Genomic DNA, 21,554 nt, shown 5'->3' on the forward strand with positions numbered 1-21,554 from the left:
TAAAATAAAATTCTAAAATAAGATTTTAAATAATTCCAACATAATAGGCTAAATTGATCACCTATCTTCTTTTTCTTTTGGCTAATTCCCATCTGGGTCTCAACAGCAGATCATCATCTGGTTCTGTAATCGAGATTTCAAATAATTCCAACTAATGGGCCAAAATAATACTATTCACAATTTACGTTGACAGAAGTGAGCAGTAGCAGGTAAGATGTGTAAGCATTTCCTCTTTTACCAGCATTTGTAAACACACATTCCATTTCAGTCGGTACTTGATTTTCTCTTTTACCCAAAACCTGGAGCCATAATGTTCACATAAATGTTTCCTGCGAGTGTTGTCTCTCCAAAAGGAATGCCCCCTGTGAGGCTCGAACTCACGACCTTCAGATTATGAGACTGACGCGCTGCCTACTGCGCCAAGGAGGCTCTGAAGCAGTAGTGTTAGTGTTCCCTTTATAAAGCTGACAGAGGAAGCGAGGTGGGGGAAGGGACTGTAACAAAGACGGCAGTGGTGGAAAGTAACTAAGTACATTTACTTAAGTACTGTACTTAAGTACAATTTTGAGGTATTTGTACTTTACTTGAGTATTTCCAATTTCCAATACTTTTACTTCTACTCCACTACATCTCAGAGGCAAATATTGTACTTTTACTCCACTACAATTATTTGAAAACTTTAGTTACTAGTTACTTTTCAGATATAAATTATGATATTATGAAACATACATTAACCACTTTAGCCCTATTTTATACCTAGGCTATTTGAAAATAGCAGATCTACAAGCTCACAACGCGTCGCATCGCGACGCGTTGTGAGCTTGTAGATCTGCTATTTTCAAATATTTAGTACTTTTACTTTTGGTACTTTAAGTACATTTTGATGCCAATACTTTTGTACTTTTACTCAAGTAATTTTTTTATTCTGGATTTTTACTTGTAACAGAGTATTTTTATATTTCAGTATTGGTACTTTTACTTAAGTAAAGAATTTGAGTACTTTTTCCACCACTGAAAGACGGTGACTCAGGTTTCACCACAGCTCAAACTACATTCCACTCCAAGTATTCAGCCTGGTGGCTGTTGCACTGTACGTCTGGATGGCCGAGCGGTCTAAGGCGCTGCGTTCAGGTCGCAGTCTCCCCTGGAGGCGTGGGTTCGAATCCCACTTCAGACAGTATTTATGTCCCAGTAACCCAATTCCAAATTGCATATAACATAATATTTAGTTTGGACTATATTATAGTAAATATGTATGGTAACACTTTAGAATAACCATATTATAACTAGTCAATAACTTAATTTACAAACTGTCAGTTAATGAGTTATTAATGACTGTTTAAATGTTTGTAAATTGTTCAAGTTTAACTAGGTAACTTTGAGCCTAAATAAGAATAAAAAATATATATATTTAGCATTTTTTCTCTCTATCAGCCACTATATAATTATGCTAGGGTGTTTCCTGCAGAAAGACACATCCCTTTGGCTGTATTATAATTTTTTTCTTCACTTTTTATGTTAACATTCATCCCTTGCAGGGACGCCTCTGTCTGTGGGGGGAGGGGGGGAGGGGGGGAGCTCGGCCAGAATGGTGTCATGGCGGGGTCTTAAATCTAAATCAATATGACAACATCATACAACGAGTCAAATTAAAAGTTGTTAGACAGCAGTCTACACAGGAGCAGGCTATGTAAAAGCAATGTCAGAAGCGGGATTTGAACCCGCGCCTCCATTCGGAGACCAGAAGTCCCTTATCCAGGAAGGTTTGTCACCTTGAGTCTGGCGCCTTAGACCGCTCGGCCATCCTGACATATTAATAACATTGTAATAACAGTGTAATAGTGTCGTTATAATACAATCATTATATAGTGATAGTGTAATATTTTAATAATGAAATAATAGGCTAATAACTCTTTATAAGCAATTGCCATCCTGACATAATATTACTGTAATAACAGTGTAATAGTGTAGTAATAATGCAATACTTGTGTAATGATAGTCAGCAGTATATACAAGAGCAGGCTAGGACTTGTTTCCATTTGAGGTCCCACGTAAAAGTAGTGTCAGAAGCGGGATTCGAACCCGCGCCTCCATTCGGAGACCAGAAGTCCCTTATCCAGGAAGGTTTGTCACCTTGAGTCTGGCGCCTTAGACCGCTCGGCCATCCTGACAGCTGTAAACTTTCATGGTTCATATTCAACATGGACCTTGTCTCATGTGTCTCTCCTCTCTTTCTGTCCCTGTTTCCCTGTCTCTAATAGGCAAAAATAATACTATTATCAAATATTCATATTGAAAGGAGTGAGCGATAGCAGCTTAGATATGAAAGCATTTCCTCTTTCTACTAACAGTTGTAAGACACTCCTTTCAGTCCAGTCGGTACTTGATTTTCACCCGGTCATGAGAGAGACATGACATTTTCATGTGTTTTCTGTGAGTGATGTCCCTCTAAAAGCATTGCCCCGTGTGCAGTGGTGGAAAAAGTACTCAAATGCTTTACTTAAGTAAAAGTATCAATACTGCAATGTAGAATTACTCTGTTACAAGTAAAAGTCCAGAATTCAAAATTCACTTGAGTAAAAGTACCAAAGTATTGGCATCAAAATGTACTTAAAGTAAAAGTACTAAAATATTTGAAAATAGCAGATCTACAAGCTCACAACGCGTCGCGATGCGACGCGTTGTGAGCTTGTAGATCGGCTATTTTCAAATAGCCTAGGTATAAAATAGGGCTAAAGTGGTTAATGCATGTTTTATAATGAAATAATTTGTATCTGCAAAGTAACTAGTAACTAAAGTTTTCAAATAATTGTAGTGGAATAAAAGTACAATATTTGCCTCTGAGATGTAGTGGAGTAGAAGTAAAAGTACTGAAAATTGGAAATACTCAAGTAAAGTACAAATACCTCAAAATTTTACTTAAGTACAGTACTTAAGTAAATGTACTTAGTTACTTTCCACCACTGCGTGTGAGGCACAGGCCTAGTGCGCCAACGAGGCCCCCGGGGGACGGGTGTTGGTGGTCCCTTTGTAACGCTGACAGAGGAAGTGAGGTGGGGGAAGGGACTGTAACAAAGACGGTGACTCAGGTTTCCCCACACAGCTCAAAGTGCATTCGACTGTGGATATTCTCTAACTGGCAGCGATAGCCGTGTATGTCTGGATGGCCGAGCGGTCTAAGGCGCTGCGTTCAGGTCGCAGTCTCCCCTGGAGGCGTGGGTTCGAATCCCACTTCAGACAGTACTTATGCCTCAGTAAGCCAATTCCAAATCGCATGTACTATAATATTTAGTTTGACTATATTATAGTAAATATTTATGGTAACACTTTAGAATAACCATGTTATAACTAGTTAATAACATCATTTACAAACTGTTTGTTAATGACATATCAATATTTGTTCTAATGTTTGCAAGTTGTTAACGATTTACAACTGTGACTTATAAACAGCGAATAGATCACTCGCAAGCTGATATTTAATGGCTTGTTAAATGCATGTTAATGCTTTATAACTATACCTTATAATTATATAATAGTTCATGTACAAGCTATTAGTAAGCTATTTACTAATGACTTGAATGTATTAGTTGACTCAGCAGCAGATTTAAACAGGAAACAACCTTATGTGTTTCATTTACTAACATGAGTACATGAGGAATAGTTCCAAATGTAATGCAATAAACTATATCAATTATTGACATGGTCTCAACAAATGTATTTACTAACCTTTAAATCATGATTTGTTATTCACTTCTTCAGGCCTTTTCTGAAAATATAGTAGATATCGTTGTGGTAGCGTGGCCGAGCGGTCTAAGGCGCTGGATTAAGGCTCCAGTCTCTTCGGAGGCGTGGGTTCAAATCCCACCGCTGCCAAAAAGGTCCTTTTACCTGTAGCAGAGTGGGTAGAGAGGCACTTAACTCATAACTACTCCCCAAGGCACTGCCCCCCATATCGCCCCCTCCTCCTGATAGTTAGGATGGCTAAGGTAGGGGGCCAAGCACGTAATGCAGTGGTCTCCGTTTGTTTTTGTTAGTTTTATTCTTCCGCCACTTTTTGCAGTTCTGGCTAAACCGTTCAGTCGTTTTTTACGAAACTTGGCAATACGGTAGAGGGCTACGAAACTCACAACGATTGGCCAAAGGGTGGCACCAAAGCAATCTATTGAAAAATGCTAACTTTGAACAGGCATAGCTCATGAACCGTTTGACCTACAGCCATGAAACTTCATTACATGCGTCTCCTTATGAGGAACAAATGTGGTATTGTGACCTATGACCTCTGACCCTGAGATATCCCATCATTTTGCATTATATGAAAAACTTTTTTCTCTCCTCCTGGGATTTTTGAGCAATCTGCACGAAACTTTCTACACGCAAATGTATCGGCCAAATTATAATTAACGTCACATACGTGTTTGCAGATATGTGCACCCAACTGATAATGACACCTCGTAATGTTAGCGTTAGCTTCTTTCCACTTTATCACAGATGCAATCTATTCCTGTTTTTATAGTTATCTACATAATATATATCCACTCCATCATGCAGAGGTGTCTTTTGCCAAAAAATAACTGAATGAAGTGGCCATGAGTGAACGGCTTGCTTCATCGCACAGTATAAATTTATGTTTTGGGCATTATATCTCATTCAACCTTAAACATGCAAAACATACAGCCTTTGTTTTGTTTTGTTAATGCTGATTATGTCATCATGAATGATGGCGCAAGGAAGGTTGATTACTTGCCTTTAACACATCGACCGCCAGAGGTTAATCTCATAATGTACTCACCAGTGCCAAGGTGTTTTTGTTGTTTTTTTGTTTTTTTCATGTCGCCATAGATCTTGTTAAAATCCTTAAGATTGAGCCGTACACGGTCTGTTTACATCCGCGACATCCCACTGTATCTCCCAGTGAAAACCACGTGTCAAACGGGGTATCCATGTTGTAGTTAGAGCGGATTACGTTAAACAGTGAAATGCGAGGAGAAAAAACTACAGGAAGAGAATTGAGTTTCAGTTTCGTCTGTAGAACGAGGGCGGACGTGATCGTCAAAACCGGATCCCAAATAATTCCGTTTCCGGTCATCAAACCGGAAACGGAAGTGGATCAAAAAAATTCCGAAAGTGCACCCGGAAATTTTTAGCGCGAAAAGACCGTGGACCGTAGGGCTACTGTCTCGGCGCTTAACAGTTGGATTTAACGGACCGTAGGACTACGTTCTTGGCGGTTAATGTGTTAATGTAGGCTATGTTTGTCACCAACTTTCACCACTTTATCCATTTCAGTCACTGTGCTTGCTTGTATAATATATCTACGACCCATACGAGTTCAGGTCCCTGTTTTATTATCAACAATTGGGTCCGGCTTGGTTCAGATTCTATTACCTCGGAACCCCCGGAACACCCGAGCGAACCAAGAAGACTCAGCGCTGATTAGGAGGTGCCGAGCCGCAGCTGTGTGAAGCTTGATTTGTGCTTGTTTGTGATTTGAGTGTAACGGTGTTGTTGCTTATCAAAAATAGCAGACATACAAGCTCACAAGGCAGCGCCTTGCGACGTGTTGTGAGCTTGTAAATCATATATTTTCAACACGCGACACCATCGTACGATGTATAGGCTGATCTATCAGATAACTACAGCAGCAGCAGCAAGCTGTGTGTGTGTGTGTGTGTGTGTGTGTGTGTGTGTGTGTGTGTGGTTGGCAGTAAATCAGTATGCTAATGAGGCATGGTCTGTAATCCTCTTAGAGCTAATCTCACTCAATCCCCACAGTCCAGGCCTGAGCATACTCACACATACACACACACACACACACACACACACACACACACACACACACACACACACACACACACACACACACACACACACACACACACACACACACACACACACACACACACACACACAGAAATTACGAAGCACATTTTTGTGTTAATATCAATGCATTGTTGTAATGACATTTTGAACATTTCCCCCAAGATTGTGCAATATGTTTGAAATATTGCCTTTTCATAATTCATTTTTGTGTCCGAAGAGTCCCTTCCTAGAAATGTAGTGGAGTCATCAAATGGACAGTGCTCAAGTACATGTACTAAGTTTCTATCAGATTGGTTGAAACCCTACACAGCGCTTAATGGTTGCGTGTGCATGTGTGAGCGTGAATGTGCGTGTGTGTGTGTGTGTGTGTACAGTACACGCATGAGGTTGAGTGTCTCTGTGTGGCTCCGGTAAGCCAGCAGCGTTTTTACTGTCAGTGCTGCTCCTATCTCAACAGCATATGCGTCGTAAAAGGCAAGGTGAACTTTGCTATCCACCGACAGAGAATGTTAACACACAGCCTGAATGCTGATTATGTTCGCTCGTCAACGCGCATGTGCGTGTGTGTGTGTGTGTGTGTGTGTGTGTGTGTGTGTGTGTGTGTGTGTGTGTATGTGAGTTTTGCTAATGCTCCAGGATTGCAGTCGGACATCACAAGCCACGCAGTCAGATGACTGTTTTTTTTTGCTGCGTTGCCATGGCAATCCAGCAAAAAGGTCGCTCTGAGACGTTTTCTTCCCAGACCGCGTGTGTGTGTGTGTGTGTGTGTGTGTGTGTGTGTGTGTGTGTGTGTGTGTGTGTGTGTGTGTGTGTGTGTGTGTGTGTGTGTGTGTGTGTGTGTGTGTGTGTGTGTGTGTGTGTGTGTGTGTGTGTGTGTGTGTGTGTGTGTGTGTGTGTGTGTGCTCCAGTTCAGCAGATTACATCTGGCAGCAGAGACTAGAAGAATCTAAAAGAATGTTCAGACTGCAGCAGTGGACCCAACCATTAAAGACAGCTCCTCAGGTGTGCGTGCGTGTGTGTGTGTGTGTGTGTGTGTGTGTGTGCGCCCGCAAGCACACACATATGCGTGCTTGCATGCTAGTGTCCAAGACTGTGAGAGGAAAAGATCAACGTGCAAGCCCACATGCACACACTGTATAACAGGGTAGTGGAGGCAGTCTGTGTGCAGAAGGGCTTTGTTAGTTAAATCCAGCTCTACCTGTGTGAATGATCCACTGCTATGTGATCTGTGATCAGTGGTGTAAAGTAACTAAGTGCATTTACTCAAGTACTGTACTCAATTACAATGTTCAGGTATTTTTACTTTACTGGAGTATTTCCAGTTTTTAGTACTTTTACTTCAACTCCACTACATCTCAGAGACAAATATTGTACTTTTACTCCACTACAATTATTTGAAAACTTTAGTTATTAGTTACTTTGTAGATTTTGATTATAATTACAAAGCATACATAACCCCTTCAGCCCTTTATACATTTCGGCCATTTGAAATGGCCGATCTACAAGCTCACAATGCGTCACAATGTGACGCATTGTGAGATTTTTATACACGTCATACATTTGAAAACTTGTGTAATGGGACATTGTGCATAATGAGTACTTTCTACTTTTGGTACTTTAAGTACATTTTGATACCAATACTTTTGTACGTTTAGTCAAGTAAATTTGGAATTCCGGACTTTTACTTGTAACAGAGTATTTCTACATTGCAGTATCGATACTTTTACTTAAGTAAGAAATGTGAAATACTTTTTCCACCACTGTCTGTGGTTGATGGCCACATGCTTACCACTCACTCAGTATGCACCGTCCAACCACTCTCCTTATCTGTGTACATCTCCTTATCCTAACCTCAACGCTCTATCCTTCTCTCTCTCTCTCTCACCTTCGTTTTGTACCCCATCCTCTCCTCCATCCATCCACCCGCCCCTCCCACAGATAATGGCCTTGAGCCTTCTCTTACGTAGCCCTCCGTCCCCCTCCTCTTCTCCTCTGTTTCTATCCCCGCCTCATTCCCTCTCTCTCTCTCCAAGGGAGAAGAGTTCTCCATTCCTCCCTCGTGTCCCTGCTGTCTTTCCAAACTACCGTTGTCCCCTTCAAAGACTTCTTTGCTCACCCTTATCTTCTGTCTGTCTGTCTGTCTGTCTGTCTGTCTGTCTGTCTGTCTGTCTGTCTGTTTGTCTGTCTGTCTGTCTGTCTGTTTGTATGTTCATAAGTTTGCATGTATCGGTACTACAATGAATTTTTTTTTTCAAGGCTTTAAAGAAAAACATGAAATCTAAAAAAAAAAAAGATATATGTATTTATACCAATTATATATTATCGTAAAAATCTTAGTGTTTTGCCTATCGTTTTGGGGTCCACTTCCAATTTCCTGACAAAAGGGTTTGTCCACTGTGGAACTTCATACAGCTTGGCTCGTTGGTCTAGGGGTATGATTCTCGCTTTGGGTGCGAGAGGTCCCGGGTTCAAATCCCGGACGAGCCCTACCTTTTTGGTATGGCCGTTTAGTCGCATGGGCAGATTGCCGGCCTGGGAAGCAGAAGGTCCCCAGGTTCGATTCCCGGCTCCTGCAATTTCACAAGCTGTCCCTGAACAAGACACTTCTCCCCCTGCGCTCCCCCCCCTGTGAGAAGTGAAACTGTGGCGTCACATAATGTCTAAGTATTCTTATCTCTCCACCTCCTCTGTGCAGGCATGAAGGAGCTGTCTCCTCCTCCTCTGAACCTGAAGCGTCTGTACGGGGAGACGCTGGAGCTGGAGCCCGTGTTGATCATCATCTCTCCCGGGGCGGACCCCTCCCAGGAGCTGACGGAGCTGGCAGCCGAGACCGTGGGCAGGGAGGCCTGCCACGAGGTAGGACGGCACCGCGCCAACGCCACGGCATCACCACACACAACACCAGTACCAGTGGTGTAAAGTAACTCAGTAAATGTACTCCAAGTACTGTACTAAAGTACCATTTTGAGGTATTTTTTTTTACTTTACTGGAGTATTTCCAATTTTCTATTTGAAAAAAAATTACTAGTTACTTTGCAGATTGATTTATGAAAATAAATTGAAAAGCTGAAAAATGGAGTTAGCTGTTTTCTGCCTGACACCGACGATATACAAGTAAGACATGTATTATACCGTGCCCTGGAGGTGTAACCATTAACTTGTGGGTGAACAAAGAGACAATCATATAAATGAACGTATATCAAAATCAGCTTCAACAGTAAAATATGCAAATGACCCACATGTGAGTATTCATGTATTGATCTGGGCAGGGAGGGCCGTGCTCTTATTTTGAAGAGCACTACATACATTATCCCCTGTGGTACATTATTACACGTTTGCCCAGAGGAAAAACAGACCTGTGTATATGATTCATTGTGTGATCATTTTCATATTATAGATATGCATATGTTACACCACCAATTAGGCCCTCTCTGGCACCAATGTGAAATTCATCTCAGCTAACATGTCACACACACATGTCACATGTGTGCTTATTATGTCAAAGTTGAGTCAACTGCTCTGCTCATTTGCTAGTGAACGAGGTACTTTAGTAGAGGTTTGGGTTACTCCTTTAAAGTCACCCTTTTAGAGCACAAACAAAGTGGATCAATGTATAACACTACAAATCTCTCTCTCTCTCTCTCTCTCTCTCTCTCTCTCTCTCTCTCTCTCTCTCTCTCTCTCTCTCTCTCTCTCTCTCTCTCTCTCTCTCTCTCTCTCTCTCTCTGTAGATCTCAATGGGTCAGGGTCAGGCTGATGTGGCCTTAGCCGCGCTCAGGGAATGTTCCCGTAATGGAGACTGGCTTTGTCTCAAAAACCTCCACCTGGTCACTGCATGGCTACCACTGCTGGAAAAGGTCAGTTGTTGTATGTGTGTGTGTGTGTGTGTGTGTGTGTGTGTGTGTGTGTGTGTGTGTGTGTGTGTGTGTGTGTGTGTGTGTGTGTGTGTGTGTGTGTGTGTGTGTGTGTGTGTGTGTGTGTGTGTGTGTGTGTGCGCGCGTGTGTGTGTGTGCGCGTGTGCGTATGTGTGTTGCAGGCATGCGTTGGTGGATTCAGTTGCAAGTTGCAACGTGTTGCATTGCAAATCATTGGTGCGGGAGCCACAATTATGCATAATGTCTATGGTGAACAAAGTACTCAACACCAGTACTTGTTGTTCAGTCACATTTGTACTTATGGCTGATCGTTAATGTTTGTGTGTTCTTTCCCTTCCTAGAAATGTAGTGGAGTGAAACGTATAATGTTTATTTTTTAAATGTAATGGAGCGTGCTTGTGGTACAGGTCATCAGGGCCACAGTGCTCTAGCCCAGAGGAAGTAGTCATTGATTGATTGATTGATTGATTGATTGATTTTGATTGATTGATTGAAATTTTTATTAGGCAAAAGAATGTAAAACAACACAGTTACATTTATAATGCTTTTGTCTAAAAGGTCCGGCCAAAAAAGTCCTTGCGGACTTGTTTCCGTTGGGGTCCTTGAGTTAATTTCATAGACATATATAGTAGCAACCAAACAGTTCAAAAATCAACATGAAAATACAGATAATACAGAAAAAATACCACTATGTACAAAAAAAGCATTTAAAAAATATATGTACAAAAAATCAAGTCATACACACTAAAGCTTCATTCATGCTCTACGATTGGTGCACAGAGAACACGGGGGGAAACGAGAGGGAGGTGGGACTAATGACGGTCTGTCGCTTTAACCCCGAGCTTAGCTCGACATATGAATGTATTAAAACCAGAGTCAACTGTAGGGGCAGTGTTTACCCCTGATGCTCCATTCACACCAAAAAAATAAAAAATAAAAGAAGCAGAAATACAGTAGAAGCAGCTTTTTTATCAATATCTGGGCGTGTCCAAGGTTACCTGTCACTCAACAGGCCGTTTGAATAGGACCGTATTTTTTTATCTAAAATATAAAATAGCAGCTGTAGATGACAAATAAGTCTATTCTCGGTTACTACATAACCTAGTTATGGATACAAAAAATGTATAGAACGTTTATAAACAAGCTGCTAAATAGCTGAACTAGCCGTCTGCTCGCTACCACTGCCTGCTCTCCAGGGAGTCTGTCTGTGGAGACTCTCACCGCGAAGCACCACTGTGCTTCCCTCTGCCAGGAACAAATGACAAAAGCTAGCTTAATAATCTTAATAAAAAAAAGCACAAATCAACTACTTCACAATAACAATCTGAATTCTTCATTGTTGTGATCACTCTGACCCCAGAGTTGGGTCAGAGTGATCACAGATCACACACCTGATATAAAGGTTATTAATTCATTTATAAAAGTATGTCGTTGCCCAAGTTTCAATGTGCATTAATATTACATGTACAGCTACTACAGACAGACAGACAGACAGACAGACAGACAGACAGACAGACAGACAGACAGACAGACAGACAGACAGACAGACAGACAGACAGACAGACAGACGGGTCTCCTCCTCTGCCTGGGACGGTGGGGAGAGAGATCGATATACACATGCCGGTTCAGAGCTCCTCTGTGCCCGGCGGGAGACCCCGAGAGAGTCATCACACACACTCGGTGTAAGTGTAAGGCCCAAAGTTTCACAATATTTAACATGCACAGCTGCTAATTAAAAACATTCATCAATTTTCGAATGCTGCTTCTCGTGCTTTCCACACCTCAGGTGTGAACCAGGGAATCAGGCATCTCCTCACGGCCGCCTCGCGACCACCGGACGGACGACTGGGAGCTGTGGTTAAACTTCTCCATTATATTGTTTAGTTAGTTGTCTGTCTGTCTGTCTATCGAGCTACATCTGCTTTTTTTGGGGGGGGGGGGGGTGTTTGTTTAGTTTACGATCGGCCTCCGGCGTTCAGTGGTCACATATGCTGTATACCACGCTCCGGTGAGAACCGGGGACGGGGGACTATGTGACAGTCCGCTCCCCAGCCCTGTCTCCTCTCCCCGGGAGAGTTGGGGTGGAGGCAGGGGCCCGTCACGGGACACAACCGGTTTTCACCGCTTCCACAACTTTAAATATCCTTTTATTTCAGTCATATATATCCCATGTTCTTGCCAAATCATCATTGATATTACATAATACAGCCGTTATTTAAAAAAAAAAGAAATGTTATTCCATCTCCGTGTCTGCTGCGAGATATGAGCTTTTAAAAGCTGTTTCAAGAATGAGGTCTAGGGAGAAATAAAGCAAGCTTTTTTTTTTGTTTTTGAGCTTCTGGACGGTAATATAAACATAAAAACGCTCATTTGCATAGAGATTACATTAAAATAAAAGCTAATTAACGTTTTAGCTTTTCTTGGTGTGTAGGGGGCATTACAACACAGATACGGCAAAGAAGGAGGAGGAGGAGGTCACGGGGCAGATCAAGGACCAGATGCGGGTATTATATCTCCACGCTGGCCTTGGAACACCCCGGGATCCCTCAGTTAGAAGGAGCTGATGTAGCCACAGGGAAAGGGAGGTCTGGGGTTCTGGAACTGTCACCTCTGTGACCCCATTATGTCGTGGAGGGTGATGGATGGATGGATGGAGCATCCCATCCATCATTGTGACCTCAATTGTTTGAAAATGGGAAATAGTTGTGTGCTGATGTTCTGCTGACATCTTCACGCAACAACATCACAATTACATTAACCCTTTAAGACCTGAAGCCGATTCTACATGTCTCCTAAATCCCAACAGTATTCTGAAAAACGTGTGTTTCTATATCAGTGGTGCTCAAACTTTTTCATGTCAAGGACCCCCAAAATTGTATGTATTTGCCCACGGACCCCCATCAAAATATTTTGTTCCAGGGACCCCCCCCCCCCCAGAAGCAAAGATTTGAGTTAAAAATGTTCGCTTTAAAACGATATGTATTCAAAGATTTGCACACATTTTAAAGATTTTTCAAAAATAGCAGATCTACAAGCTCGTAGCGCGGCACTCGGTGCCGCGCTATGAGCTTGTGGATCTGCTATTTTTGAATAGCCCAAAGTGTAAAATAATGCTTTTTAGCTCAAATCTAAAAATGACACAGTTCCAGGTCTTAATGGGTTAAAACCATGTCCTAAATAAAAATAAAAAAAGAGTTTGCAACTTTTACCAACAAATCCAGCTGCCTGTAGCGACTTGACTGCTGTGTAGCGCAGGAATTTCTGGAAACTGCCTAGGCTCGGCTGTGATTGCACCGGCTATCAATTTGCTATACTAGGGGGATCAGCAGTCATCATCAACAGTCTTCCTTGATTGGCCAAACCAACTCATTGGTTTTGCAGATTGGTCAAATCTGACGCGACATTTATGCCACTGAACATAAGAAGCTACTTTCACAGAACAAGACTAGAGAAATCCAACTTGATCTACGTTGTGAGAAATGTTTTGCTCGACGGTTCATCTGAATGGAGCACCTTATACAGTACATGCGATAATGCAGCTGTTGCAGTGGAGCCAAAGGTGTATTTCTTTTGAGTGGACTATATTGCTATTGCTTTAATCAACACCAGAGGCATTCCACCACCTGTTTAGTCAAGTTACTCTGACGCCATCATCAGGACAAAGATGTTTTTGTTTGGGAGCCGAGGGCACCAGGGCAACAACATGAGTGTGTTTGACACAGAGACCAACCGTTGGCCTTCTGCACTGCTTATTCCAGAAGGATGATTTGGTCGTTCAGCCTTCGCCTACAAAGGAGAGCTGTACATATGCGGTGGCCACAACCAGAACCAGGGCTTCATGTGGAAATTCAGTCCATAGACCTTCTGGTTTTCTCTACCGATCAGCGCTGATCTGATGGAGAACCCAACCCACTAGGACCCCTGGGGGTCCCAGATCCCCACTTTGAGAACCACTGACTTTCAAAGGTTCCACAGTGGAATGTACTTTGAGGTGAGGTGAAACCTGGGCCCCACCCTTCCTTCATATGTCACCCTCACAAGGGTACAAACAACACCCTCTGTCATACAAACAGACCACCAACACACATCCCCCTGGCCTCTTTGGCGCAGTAGGCAGCGCGTCAGTCTCATAATCTGAAGGTTGTGAGTTTGAGCAGTTTTACACAGTAGAGGGAAAGGCATATCTAGGAACATACTATCTGCATGGGTGTGCTACGGGGACAGCGCCTCGGGGAGCAGTTGAGGGTTGAAGGACGACTTCACCAATTTTCAACCTTTTTTTCGGCTCCTGATAAAATTGTGTAATTTTTTTCTACTCAGTCTGTGTCTCATAGGAGGGCTGTGGACACTTCAGAAACCTGTCTACCAGTGACATCATTGTTAGGAAGGTTTATTTTTGGGCGGTGAAACCGCCCCTATAAGTGAGATTTGGAAAAATGTACAAATATCTTGGGCAGTGAAACCGCCCCTAAAAGTGAGGTTTGGAAATTTGTACAATTATCCTGCGCTGTGATTGGCCAATCACAATCTATTCAGGACTGTGATTGGCCAGTGTCACATGACACATGTGCATAGCCCTATATAAGCAACCATAACTTTTTTTTCAAGTTATGGTTTCTTCCATCATAAAGAGTGTTTCAATAAATGTATTTATTTTTTGTACATGATTGGTTGACTCCATTCAGTATTGTGATTAGCTAGCAAGACACCGCCCACTTCACACAGGGTGTGATTTTTTCTTCAATATTTTGATTTTTATGTTTTATTAACGCGAGAACAATGGCTTCCATTATAGAATGCTAACTGTCTAGGAATAGAAAGCCTGTCGTTTCTATTAGCTTGGGTTCCCCATCGATGATGTCACTGGTAGACGGGTTTCTGAACTGTCCACAGCCCTCCTCTGAGACACAGACTGAGTAGACACAAATGGTGCCATGTTATAATGAGCAATAGTGAGGACCTATTATATGAAGACAGGTTGAAAATGGGTGAAGTCGTCCTTTAAATGTCTTGCTTAGGGACACTTCGACACATAGATTGAGGTGCAAACCGAAGACTGACTGTCTCCCAGGTGGCCTCTATAACCACTCAGCTACAGCTGCCCCCAAAACATGCTCTGGCAGTGGTGGGATTTGAACCCACGCCTCCGAAGAGACTGGAGCCTAAATCCAGCGCCTTAGACCACTCGGCCACACTACCACGATGACTTCTAGTGTGTTTTAGTAGAACCCATGCTTCCAATTCATCCTGCTGGAAAAGCCAACACCAGAGCCCTTAAGCAGTGAATAACAAATCATGATTTAAACCTTAGTAAATGCATTTATTGAGTACATGTCAATAGTTTATGTAGTTTATTGGGACGTAATTCTAAATTTGGAACTATTCCTCATTTACTCATATTAGTAAAGGAAACACATTAGGTGTTTAAATCTGCTGCTGAGTCAACTAATACATTTAAATCAACAAGTCATATAATAAATAGCTTACTAATAGCTTGTTCATGATCTATTATATCTCTGCTGTCCGGCAGAAACCAGCTAACTCCAAAATGGTCATTTTTCAGGAAATATATATATTAAATATATTATATTTATAATGCATAGTTATAAAGCATTAACATGCATTTAACAAGTCATTTATAAGTAATTAACTACCAGTTTGTAAGTGATCTATTAGCTGTCTATAATGTATAGTTATGAATCCTTAACCAGTTATTTACAAACATTTTAAATTTCATTAATAACTAATTATCTGACAGTTTGTGAATGATTATTCTTATTGACTAGTTATAACAGATAGATAGTGGTATCATACATTGTTAGTATATAGTAAATGCCATTTAGAATTGGGTTATTGAGGTATAATTATTGTCAGAAGTGGGATTTGAACCCACGCCTCCAGGGGAGACTGTGACCTGTATCATGTCATATTGAGTTGGATATGAGACGACCATCATCACTCTCAAGACTCCGTTTTGGACAGTGGCCAGCCTGTTCAACTCAAGTAATAGAATAAAATGTAAATATTTCGACATAACAGCTGGCATTGGCAGTAATAGCCAAATAATGGGGATGTTGACAAGTAAAATAACCTTCAATGCTTATTCTTAGCCTAAACAAACACACGTATGTCAAATACTGTAAATCAATTGATTTAGCAATCTTTATAGCAGATCTAATGGTGGTGATGATGATGGTAAAATGCTTAAAAAGTTATTAGAGTAATCCATGTCCAAATAATGCTTTAAAGGGGAGTTAAAATGACATAAAGTATTATATATGTTTGTCTTAAAAAGACCACATGTGTCTGGTTGTGTGTCATGTCATTTTCAGAGGACACCAGTAAGCATTTAGCAATACAAAAGAGTCTGCCTGTCTCTAGATTGCAGTACTCAGGGTAATGAATAGATATTATAAGTCGGCCTATTCAGGTGTTAGTTAGATAGACTGGCTGTTCCTGACATTCCTGGTACTTCATGAACAATAGATGTTTTGACCTTATGTTAAATTAGGGGTATCAGGACTAATGAGCATCCATTTACACTGACATTATAAAAGCAAGCCGTTAAATGATAAACAGCACACACTGATAAACATAATGCTGGGCTCTATTAAAAAAGTAGCCTATTATAAAGGTTTTAAATCTTAGCTAAACCTTCAGATACCCTGTACATAACTTGGCAGTATAGCTGAATAATGTATACAGCACAGCAGCTTATGTCAGATACTGTAAATCAGTTGATTTAGCGATTTTTATGATAAACAAACTTGTTATCGCTCTCCTCCTGCATTCACTGCAAACAGCGAAATAGATTAAGAGCATTATGACAACTAGCGTCCCCCCGTCGCGAAGAGAGAGAGGGGGAGGGAGAGGGAGAGAGAGAGGACTCTGCGACACAGTAGGGGAAATTACGTTTATTTTTGTATTAAAGGTAGGGTAAGTGATTTGCTTTGGTTAAAATAAGTGTTAAATGGCTCTATATTCTGATAGTACTCATTGCTATAGAGTGTTTGTTCAGTATTAGGAGTCTCCTTGTCTCTCCACCTCTTTATTAAACAGAAAATGCATTTTCGTTTCAGTTTCAGTTTCATTTCCAATTTTTTCCAACCAGGACAGAGAACTCTATCAGGATACAGATTAAACAAGTGAAATTGGAAGTGATGACACTAAGAAATGAGCAGACAAAATTGGAACTGGAACACTATACAAATTAAGCTTAAAAATTGGTACTTTCTCCTGATTGGCTGAGATTTTGACACCTACCGAAAAATGTATTTTCTGTTTATTAAAGAGCTGGAGAGACGGGGAGACTCCTGTTACTGAAAAAACACTCTATAGCAATGATTACTATCAGAATATAGTATTTTAACCTTTTAACAAAATACTTTTTGTTTTAACCAAAAAATATCACTTACCCTACCTTTAACGCGAGAACAATGGCTTCCATTATAGAATGCTAACTGTCTAGGAATAGAAAGCCTGTCGTTTCTATTAGCTTGATGATGTCACTGGTAGACGGGTTTCTGAACTGTCCACAGCCCTCCTCTGAGACACAGACTGAGTAGACACAAATGGTGCCATGTTATAATGAGCAATAGTGAGGACCTATTATATGAAAACAGGTTGAAAATGGATGAAGTTGTCCTTTAAGTGTCTTGCTTAGGGACACTTTGACACATAGATTGAGGTGCAAACCGGGGACTGACTGTCTCCCAGGTGGCCTCTATAACCACTCAGCTACAGCTGCCCCCAAAACATGCTCTGGCAGTGGTGGGATTTGAACCCACGCCTCCGAAGAGACTGGAGCCTAAATCCAGCGCCTTAGACCACATGTACATGTCAATAGTTTATATAGTTTATTGGGACGTAATTCTAAATTTGGAACTATTCCTCATTTACTCATATTAGTAAATGAAACACTGTAAATCTGCTGCTGAGTCAACTAATACATTTAAATCAACAAGTCATATTGTAAATAGCTTACTAATAGCTTGTTTGCCTGGCCCATAGGTATTATTTTGACCGCCCTGTACCCACCTGGCCCACGAGATTTGCGTTGGTACGTTCCTAAGCCAATAGTTTGATGACCGGTGGAGACTCAATGGAGACTCTTTGAGTCTCCGCCGGTCATCACATTATTGGCGTAGGAATGCGACAAAAACAAAACAATCTCCATTAATTCAAGGCTCGATAGAAAGTAATCGATAGAAAAAAAGTCATTTTGGGGGGTGAACTATTCCTTTAAGAAATAACTCATACTCAAACATGCCCGTTAAAAGTCCCACCTAAAGACGTGGTGAAATGAAACATATGTTTTTCACACTTTTAGAGCATACCCACAGTCATATCGAGGACATAATCTGTCATTAGTTGCCAAATTGCTCAGGCTGGGACCGATGTTAACATCACATTTGGAGAGACATTTTGGGGTGTTGAGGTGTGAAGTGGCGTTTGTTGTTACTGTTGTTTTATGGTTGTTTAATTAATTTATTAATACAAAATTGCATGCGCGATTGATTCGAGTTGAGCCCCCAAGAGCATGCACATTATTTGGCGCCTATGGTTCTAAGTCAAATAGCCGATCTGTTGGGGGCTTGTAGATCTGTGTTTTCATGCAATTCTCACTGACTGTTCGCCTATTATGACATGACCAGAATATAGACGCTATAGGGTTCATTCGGTTCAAGGAGGATGACCATATTTTCATAAACGCCAACTGGGACACTTAATCACTAAATCGCTAAAGTAATTCTGATTCCAAAAATACTTTTACCAATATCTTTGACAATTTCTTAGATTTGTATTGTTTTCACCAGAAAAGGGGACAATGCACCTACCCGACAGAATAGAACATAATAAACATATGTGTAAGCACTTAAAACACGTATTATCATTATTATTTAACTGTGGCGACAACCAGAACAATTTGGTGGTGAATATAGAACACCGGGACATTTGAGTGTTTTACAGATATTTAATCAAAGTCAAACCAGATGGAAGAGGCTGGCTTCACACATTTGTTTCACAATCACAACCTACTTCCATCTGGTACCTCGGTAGCCAACCGCTGCAAAGCGGCGGTACGTTTTTTCAAGCTACTTGCCAGGTGATTGGATGGAACCGTCTGTCTATCACCGTCTGGGCGTGCTAACTCCAACCAATCATATTGACGTGTCCACATGACATATAGTAGCTGCGCCAGCGGTAGTTATTTTGTATATACTATTCAACCATGATGAATCGTGAAACAACTAAAACACAATAAGCGCTTCTAGATGGCGTCACATCCGGTCTCGCCAAGATCCCACCCCTAGCCGCCGCTGATTGGTTCGACCCGCCGCGGTTCCGTGAAAGCTCCAATCTCTGAGCGATCCCAGATGGAGGCTGTATTGTGAACCTGTGAACTCAATACCGCCCCATCTGGCGGAGTCAGGTTAGGACGCCTGGTGCACTGCACTCGAAAGCAAGAAAAATCCAATATGTTAACTTTTCTTTCATCTTTCAATCTCCAAAATCTTCCATCTCTCCACAGCGGTCTCTAAGTATTGCCTCATTTATTTTGTGTGCTCCTCTTTGGGTTATCTCTCATAATGCACATGCACGCGCGAACATGTGCGCGTCATCTCTCACATCGAAGCGAACACAAACATTCTGCCTGCTGGTCCACATTTCCATATCTAAAATTACCTCATGTCCTTTACCCGCGCATATGCATTTAGCATTTCACCTGCTGGCTCATGTTAGTCACTGTGCGTGTGCGCGCGTGTGTGTGTGTGTGTGTGTGTGTGTGTGTGTGTGTGTGTGTGTGTGTGTGTGTGTGTGTGTGTGTGAGAGTGTCCCGGCGGGTCTTTTTAGTGCTTTGTCACTGTAGCAGGTCATATCTCACTGGGAGGCACAGGTGTTGGCAGTGATTGGAATGTGTGTGTGTGTGTGTGTGTGTGTGTGTGTGTGTGTGTCTCCTGGGGTTAGCCACAGACCCTGCTGTCCAGGGAGATGTCAGTGCTCCAAATGTGAATTAAACCATAGCCCTCTGTTGAGGGTCCCTCCCTTGCTCTCTCTCTCTCTCTCTCTCTCTCTCTCTCTCTCTCTCTCTCTCTCTCTCTCTCTCTCTCTCTCTCTCTCTCTCCCCTCTCAGGCTCTCAACTCTCCTCCTCAGATCCTTCCTTTTTCCCTCGCTTCAATTCTCTTCCACTTCCTGTCTCCACTCTTCTTTGCCTTTGTTTCATTTGCTTTGCTGTCATATTTTGTTTTCTTCATTGTCCATCTCTACTACTGTTTACTTTCCTTTTCTTTCACTTTTTTGTCTCCTCTCCTCCTATCTTCCTGTCCCCCTATTTTCCTCTCATTCCCATCCTCTCTCTCTCTCTCTCTCTCTCTCTCTCTCTCTCTCTCTCTCTCTCTCTCTCTCTCTCTCTCTCTCTCTCTGCCCAGCAACTGCTGGTGATGAAGGTGGTGGGGGGAGGGGTGGGGGGAGGGGTGGGTCGCAGCAGCAGAGCTTGAAATGGAAAAGTGAAGCAAAGGAAAGGCGAGAGGTGTGTGTGTGGGGGGGAGAGTGTAAGTAAGAGAGAAAGAAAGAAAAGACAGACGCAGAGAGGAGGAAGAGGAGGGGAAGAAGGGGGGGGATAAGGCGAGGCAGAGCAGAGCAGACAGGTGGAAAAGCATCCGGGGATGAAAGGAGAGGACAAAGAGATCGCCTTCCTCTCGCTTTTATTTCATTACCTCTCCCTCTCTCTCCTCTCTCTTTCTCTCTCTTTGTATTCCATCAACACTGGCCTTTCCTCCCGTCTCAATACCCCTTCTCTACCTCTCCCTTCCTTACGCCTGATTTATACTTAGTTGCCTGCAGGTTTCACACACCAAAAACAGCCACTCTACTCTACAAGGTTTCTGCTTCCTTCTCCCCTCCTCTCTCCTTCTCTCCTTCTTTTTCCTCTGGGGTCTGTAAGCAGGTGAGTTGAGCAGAGAAGGAGAGAGGGGGGGGAGGGGAGGGGTTGAGTGTGGTCAATGTTCCCTGAGCATAATTGAAGCTGGCATTGCGTCTCTCTCTCTCATTGCCTTGTCTATCACATCCTCCTTCACCATCTGTCTATCTTTCTTTTTTCTCTCTCTCTCTCTCTCTCTCTCTCTCTCTCTCTCTCTCTCTCTCTCTCTCTCTCTCGCTCTCTCGCTCTCTCGCTCTCTCGCTCTCTCTCTCGCTCTCTCTCTAGAGACACAGGGCAGAGATCGAGAGAGAGAGAGCAAGAGAGATATTTAAATACATGTGAACTATGGATGTACTTTTGCTCTTTTCTCTCTCCTTTGTACTATTTTATTTCACCCCCACAGGAGGACTGCATGGCAAATGTCAGACCTCCACGAACTGGTTCACGGTCAATACACAAAACCATAAATAAAAAAAGAAATGCACTGAGAGAGAAGTGCTTATCCTTCAAAGCACTGCACCAACTCTTCATTCATTAAAATGCATTGATCAAAGTTGGAGCTGGAGAAATCCAGGATAAAAAGTTTATTCACTCCGAACGGCTCAATTTGTTCGCTCCCAGCCCGGCCGAACATTGAGCGATATCTCCCTTTGATGCCTTTTGCCCTCGCACAGAAATCTCCCCCTGTCTTCCTGACTACTCTCTCCCCCAAAGCTAGTATCTGGGGATAAAATCCAGACCGTGAAATCGTCTGTGCTCTCAAGATGTACGCACAGCCTGGAGCGATGCCCGTGAAAAGAGGAGTCTTAGATCATCGACAGTAGGCTACGTGATCTCATATAATGACACGGCCCGCACTAACGGGCGTAAAGTTGTATTCGTCCTGGAGATATACTGTGTGGAGATGGTCCAGAGACAGTGTTTGTATGTGTGAGAG

General features: G+C 42.2%; 1 protein-coding gene across 1 annotated transcript in view; it reads left to right on the forward strand.

Moving 5' to 3' along the window:
* Positions 1–1,699: 1,699 nt before the first annotated feature.
* LOC308085997 (cytoplasmic dynein 2 heavy chain 1-like) overlaps positions 1,700–21,554 on the forward strand; it is a gene marked incomplete at its 5' end in the record, with an annotated part of 118,415 nt that continues 98,560 nt past the window's right edge. Inside the window, 3 exons of the mRNA XM_080429314.1 lie at positions 1,700–1,763; positions 8,516–8,676; positions 9,552–9,677. Coding sequence (XP_080285440.1) covers positions 1,700–1,763; positions 8,516–8,676; positions 9,552–9,677 — 351 coding nt within the window. The remainder of the gene's footprint in view (positions 1,764–8,515; positions 8,677–9,551; positions 9,678–21,554) is intronic.

The sequence above is a fragment of the Gymnoscopelus braueri genome (assembly GCF_963280865.1).
Source record: "Gymnoscopelus braueri genome assembly, chromosome: 5".
In the NCBI taxonomy this organism is placed as follows: domain Eukaryota; kingdom Metazoa; phylum Chordata; class Actinopteri; order Myctophiformes; family Myctophidae; genus Gymnoscopelus; species Gymnoscopelus braueri.